Below are 6649 nucleotides of genomic sequence, written 5' to 3' on the forward strand. Positions count from 1 at the left end.
CACACACACACACTCACAGGGACACACACACACACTCACAGGGACACACACACACTCTCACAGGGACACACACATACAAACACACACACATGTATGTGCCTGTGCCATCTTGCACCAAGGCCCCCTACAGCAGCACACTGCTTGGAGGTTGACTATTTGTACTGGATCAAAGGATAGATGACAATACTCAGTGGCCTGTGGTTCTCAAAGGGTTCCTTTTGTAAGTTCCTGTACACAACCAAGAAATGGGACAAGGGTATCAATCCACACAGTGACCTAAGATAGGCACTGTCCTATCTCTAGTTTACAGATAAGATCCACACAGTGACCCAAGATAGGCACTGTCCTAACTCTAGTTTACAGATAAGAGAAGTGAGGTCAGGAAGATTATGCTGTGAGGTTAAGGAAGTGACCTAAGTCACACAGACACCTGCAAGAGACAGATCTAGGAATAAAGCCCAGGCTGTCACCTCTTAAGCTGGTGGCCCACTTTCCACATAAAGAACACCCATTGACTCTGTGCTAGCCATCCTGCCGGGTCAGGTCAGGCTACTCTTTTTTTTTTTTTAACTTATTTGATTTTTTTTGAAAAAGGGTTTCTCTGTGTAGCTCTGGCTATGCTAGCACTCTGTAGACTCAGACATCTGCCTGCCTCTGCCCCCTGAGTGCTGGAATTAAAGGCCTGCACTATCATTCCTTGCTCAACTAACTTTTATTCAATACTCAGACCCAGACTGAACAGGGACACAGGAATTTAAGCAATGGGCTTCCAGGTCACTCAGTTACCAAGGGCAGAGGCCACATCCATACCAAGACTATAGCCACATTTACTCTTATCTTTGAAGGGGTGTGTATACTTGTGTGTGTAGGTGTGTGTAGGTAGGTATATAGTGCCATAGTGTAAGAAGTATAGAGGTCAGAGAACTACCTCAGACGCCAGTCCTCACTCTGCGCCAGTCCTCACTCTGCGCCTGGATTGAGACAGGTGCTAGCTGTCTACTGCCGCATCAATCATCCTAGCTGGCCCATGAGCACCTCTTGTCTCCATGCCACACCTCGCTGCAGGAGCACTGAAGTTACAGGCACTCACTACCCCGGCTCACTTTACACAGGTCTCAACTCAGGGCTGCACAGCAAGCACTTCAGCCCCTGAGACATCTCCCCAGCCCCACAGCTGCCTTTAAAGCCCCCTTCCTTCAAGCTCTGGGACTGAAAGCGGATGATCCATCTACGAGTCTGGGACGCCAGGTGTCCCATCCTGCCTGACACTGTGTCTCTCCTAAGACAAGGACAAAACTTTCCACTGTTCAATGTCCGTCCAGGGCTGCGCTCCTTGGAGGTATCTGGTGAAGTCCTGTTAAATTCATGGCTTAGATGCTCCAGGCCAGGAGTCTTGTCTTTCATGGTGCTGCCTCAAATGTCCTTAAAGGGCTCCCCACCTAGCTAGGTCTGCTGTCTAGTGTCCTGGGGTTCCAGCCAAGCCCACATGACCACAGTCTACTTCACGGCTCCTCCTCCTTTGGCAGTCATGCCCTGAAACATCTCAGCCAGGCCTCCTGTCCATGCACCTTAGGGAAAACGTGCAGTTTGTGACAGCTAGAGACAGCCCTGTAGAGTACAATAAAAAAAAAAGCCACACACTAGACTTGTGAACATATCAAAGTATCCAAAGCTACATAAAAAGCCATTAGCTGTTAGAAGCTAGTGGAAAAAGAGATGGTCCGTCACCAACTATACTGATGAGGTTAACTAAGAGCCCAGGAGATTTCATCAGTATGACCAGACGTAAGCAGGAGCTGACCCTGAAGCTCCTGGGGCTCCTCCAGGGCTTTATTGAGTTTCTCCAATCCCTCCTCCACACCGCAGGGGGAGGAAGGATCCTACCAGCCATCCTCCCAGAAAGGTGAGGCCCAAGACCCCCACACCAATAAACAGCATGTCTCAAAGACCCCCGTTATCTCCGCATTATCAGTAACAGGCACTCTGACCCCACAGAGCTCAAGTCAAGTGGCCAGGGCAGCCACACTGCCACTAAGGAAGTAAGAGAGCAGGGCTCCCTAAACACATGCCCTCTCTAGGAAGTCAGAAGCTGACCTTGAAGTCGGGAAACCTCTGCCAGGCCAGAAGGTAAGGCCGACAGTGAAGAGTTCCAGCTATCCAGCAGCAACAGCCACAGGACAGGAGCCTGCCTGCGCTGGGAAGGCTGAGACACAAGGTCAGCCTGACGCCCGACCTCCAAACTACGTGTGTGTGCTCGCCCCGTGATACCCACTCTCAAAAAGCTCACTCTTGTCAGTGTGTCAGACAGGGCAGACAACCTGCAGGCACGATCCCACATCCCCACCCCTCACTCCTGCCCCTTACTTATCCGGTGTATGCATGCCAGCCTGCCTATGCTTTCTACTTCTGTGACCGAAACCGCAGGGTAACCTTGAGGCTGCCCTCCCCGCCTTCTCGGGGAAACGAGCTTGCTCATCAGCTCCAGCTTCCTCTGGGGACCCACATCTAAACAGTATCCCCCCCCCCCAATGGAACAAGACTGGGGAGGATGCTTAGATGGGAACAATCCTTCACCCCTATTGTGTGAGACGACCCACTCACTCCCTTTCCCAGGCAAGAAACCGTTTGAATGGATGAGTTCTTCCTTCTAACACCTGCTCTCCTTACAACTGAGGCGGGGCTCTGAAGGAACAGTGGGTCTGGGGCCTGCTCTCACAGAGGCACCCACCCATGTGTGCTCGCACTGCCCTGGGCATGTTCCCCACCACCCTCTGGAGCCTAAGTTAGTTACCCTTTCCGAAGCCCACAGGAGGTTGGGCTCGGACTATAAGGCGCCGCCGAGCCCGGGGTGGGGCAAGCCCTATAGGACCCACAAGAGGATGGCGGATAGACCCTTTGCCAGTTGCCCGGTTCCAGTGTCCCTGCCCGGATTCCTATATCGAGTGTCCTCAGAACTGCGGCCGCCGCCCTTGGGATGCAGCCAGAGGCCGGTGGGAGGAGTCGGCAAGGCGGCCCGATTCTGCAGCATGGCGGGGAGCATCCCTGAGGAGGGCACGGGGAGGGGCGCTCCAGGGTGGGGTCCGGGGAGAGAGTCCTCGCCCTGAGTCCAGTGAAGGGGTCCAGGGGTGAGTTCCAGGGCCCGGATCTCAGGAGCGTGGAGCCGGGCAGGGCCGCTCAGGATGAAGGCAGCATCCTGGTGAACCTAACTGCTTAGCATCGCTTCAGCGGGCTCGGGCGGGAGCGAACGAGAAAGGATCGGCTTGGCCCGCAGGCCTCCGTCTTACCGGCAGATCTGGATGGCGGCCGGCGTGTCTGTGGTGGGGCCCGACATCTTGGCGGCGACGGCGGGCGGCGGCGGCAGGATCTGAGAACAGGTGTCCAGCAGGCCCGGCGCCGAATGAATGAGCCTGGGAGGCGCCATAGAGGAGGAGGGAAGAGGCGGAGCCATAGCGCTCGAGAGGCGGGGCCTGCGCAGAGGCGGCGAATCACAGGCGGCCGCCCCTCGGGGGCCCCGCCCTCGCGGAGGCCCCGCCCCGCCCCCCTGCCCAGAGGCCTCCACGGCCGCAGGCGCTCGCGGAGGTGGCGAGCTCTGTCGGCGGCGGGGGCGGCTGTGGGGTTCCGCTTCCAGAAGGTTCGGTGGCAGTTGGGTGGCGGGCGCGCGCGCGCGCGCGCACCGCACGCACCGCACGCGCCGGCGCGGAGCCGGCGAGCGGCCTGCGGCGGGCACCACGCAGGCTGGAGGCCGAGTCGTGGAGCGTCCCCGGGGTGCGTGCGTGCGTGGCTTCGGCGGAGGCGGCGGTGGCCCGGAGTCTCCGGGGCGTTGCCGTGCACCCGCGCGGCGATTCGCTACCGGCCGGGGCCGGCCACCCGATGAGGTCACCGGGGGAGGCCCGACCGGGACGGGCACGGTGCCCACGAGCCGCGCGCTGACCCCTGCGCCCGGCCTTGGCCTCTCCCGGGCCTACAGCGCGCGGTGTGCAGACGCCCAGGGCTGTCGATCCTTTACCCCGATGGCTGCAGACGGGGAGCCCCGTCGACCCCTGACCCCTGTTGGCCTCAGACCCCCTCAGCTAATCTCTAAAAAGACACCCCGGGAGCCCCAAGACGAGCTGGGTGCACCTGCTGCCCAGAAGCAGCTGCAGTTTTCTGTTTTGCCTAGAAATCAAGTCCAAGTTGCAGGCCACAGAAGCCACCAAAGAAGGGAAATGTCACCCATATCTACTGTTGCAGAGAGCTTTTGCACCCATATCTAGTGTATTGCATAGACTTCTGCCCCCCACCCCAATGCGGTATCCAAGAAAGTTAACCCCACCCATTAACAGAACTTGGACCCATTAACTCTAAAGCCTAAATCGTCACCCCTCCCTGCAACACCACTTTTCAGCAGATGGTTGCCTAGCACATGCTACACACACCAGGCTTCCTGTAATTTCACCATTATTGTTCAAAGAATGCAGTTTTTAGGACTGGGAGTAGGGTGGTAGCGGCTTCCACCCTGTGTTCTCTCAGCATTTCAATATGAATTGAACAGACCCTCCAGAGTTTATGACCTTTTTAAATATCACCGCCTCCCCTTACAGCAGCAGATCTCAGCCTGTGGGTCGAAACCCCTTTGGGGCTCAAACCTCCTAAAACCATAGGAAAAAAAACACAGATATTTATGATTCATAACACTAGCAAAGTTAAAGTTATGAGGTAGCAACGAAAATAATTACGTTTGAGGGTCACCACACGACATGAGGAACTGCATTTGAGGGTCACAATGTTTAGGAAGGTTGAGAAACACAGCTTCACAAGGTCTGGATCTAAGAGGAAGCTGAAGCTAGGCAAAGAGCTTTTCCTTAATTTACTAACGGTCTGAAAACAAACGCCAAACCTCTGGTGAGCCGTAAGTGACCTTGTGAACGCCCGGGGTCAGGATATTACAATAGAATAGTGATTCACAGAAGTCTAGAGCCGAGGGATCCAGGACCTGCCTGTTCTGATCTTTTTGGGCTTCCTGCACACACAAGTTGCATCACAAAAAAGTTTTTAGAAGTGTTAATACATTAGGCTTTTGTTACATGCAATCATGTAATACAAGATAACATAGTGTACAGTGTCATTTATAGAAGCAATGTCATTTAGAACTAGGATTGTTGGGAAAGCGACTGGAAAGAGGCCTGAGAGAAATCTCTGAGGTGACGGCGATGGTCCGTGATTCTCTAGGGTGTGTTTGTCAAGGCTCTATAGTGTAACAGAATTCTTGAAGTGAACCTCTCTGTATTTAGAAAAAGGGTTTATTGGAGACGTTTATAGGCTATGATCCAGCTGATCCAACAGTGGCTGCCTACGAACGGAAAATCTAGTAGTTATTCTCCACAGGGCTGGATGTCTCAACTGGGCTTCGGTATATGCCTGAGATACACAGTACACCTAAAGTAATAATCTGTGAGGGGATTTGTTGTAACCCAACAACCCGGCTGCCATGATCGGGGTTACATGGGTGGTCCATCAGTGGCTGGCTGCATGTGGAGAGGCAGAGAACCTGGTAACTGCTCAGTCCACTGGGTGCCTCAGCAGTCCCAACTCAAAGCCACTAGTCTTCAGTCCACACTGGAAGGTTGAGAACACTGGTGCCTGATGTCACTGGAAGGTGGCAGCAGCAGCAGATGCCCTCCTCCCTCAGAAGGAAGTGACGACAGAGTCAGGCAGGCAGCACGGATTTTTTTCCCTTGGACTATCCGGGCTGCCTGTTGGAATGCCCAAAACTCACAGGTATGTCTCCTAAGTTGGTTCTGAATCCTATCAAGCTGACAATTAAGGTCAACACATGTTTAACTACATTAATGAGGGAGCGTGTGTGTGTGTGTGTGTGTGTGTGTGTGTACACATGCACAGGTGAGCTGATAGGGCTCAAACCCACCATGTCAAGTGTCAAACAAGCCCTCTACCACCAAACTATACTTACAGGAAATAAATAAACCATCATAGGCTAAAGAGTTGCTCCTTGTATTCGTTTGAACTCATGACTTTTCTGCCATAGAAACAGCCAAGCAAACACATTGTTCCCTAGGAATGGCCAATGTGACAATATGGCCTGTCCATGTGACCCACTCCTGATCTGAGTGACAGGTAAGGTCAAGGACCCAAGAAGGGATTCCAAGGATATGTCCAGAGCCTCCCGTCTCAGCTCGCTTCCATCTCTGCATGGAGTATAGGACCCTGAGAACCTAAAGGAGTATACAGCCAGCCTGGGCGCGAGTCTCCTTAAGGCCTCCCTCGAGGAGCCTAACAACTGAAGAGGCAGAAGACCTTCTGGGACCGTGATAGCACCAGGGACAGGATAGCATAGTACAGAACTAAGAGATGAACCACACCAAGATCTGTGGCCTTCGGTGACCTCTCTGCTATCTGTACCTCAATTCCTCCATGACTAGAGAGAACAGAAGACCTACCCATAGGACTGTGGTAAGGCCTAGACACATGGGCATTTTTAGGTGCTTGGAAAGGGACCTGGTACAGAGAAACTTTGGGGCTATGTGAGCCTCCTGGTCAAGTTGGCTGCTCCAAAGTCTGGAGCCACAGGGATGAAGGAATCCAAACATCCTAGGCTCAGAAAACCCTGCCTGATCCTGCCTGGTTCAAGCTGACATTCAGAAGGGGAAGG

At 53.9% G+C, this 6649-nt stretch overlaps 1 protein-coding gene across 1 annotated transcript in view; it reads right to left on the bottom strand.

Moving 5' to 3' along the window:
* Acot7 (acyl-CoA thioesterase 7) overlaps positions 1-3513 on the bottom strand; it is an 87046-nt gene extending 83533 nt beyond the window's left edge. Inside the window, exon 1 of the mRNA XM_028757790.1 lies at positions 3285-3513. Coding sequence (XP_028613623.1) covers positions 3285-3448 — 164 coding nt within the window. The 5' untranslated portion in view covers positions 3449-3513. The remainder of the gene's footprint in view (positions 1-3284) is intronic.
* Between the last annotated feature and the right edge of the window lie 3136 nt (positions 3514-6649).

Source organism: Grammomys surdaster, unplaced genomic scaffold (assembly GCF_004785775.1).
Source record: "Grammomys surdaster isolate TR1022 unplaced genomic scaffold, NIH_TR_1.0 126185, whole genome shotgun sequence".
In the NCBI taxonomy this organism is placed as follows: Eukaryota; Metazoa; Chordata; class Mammalia; order Rodentia; family Muridae; genus Grammomys; species Grammomys surdaster.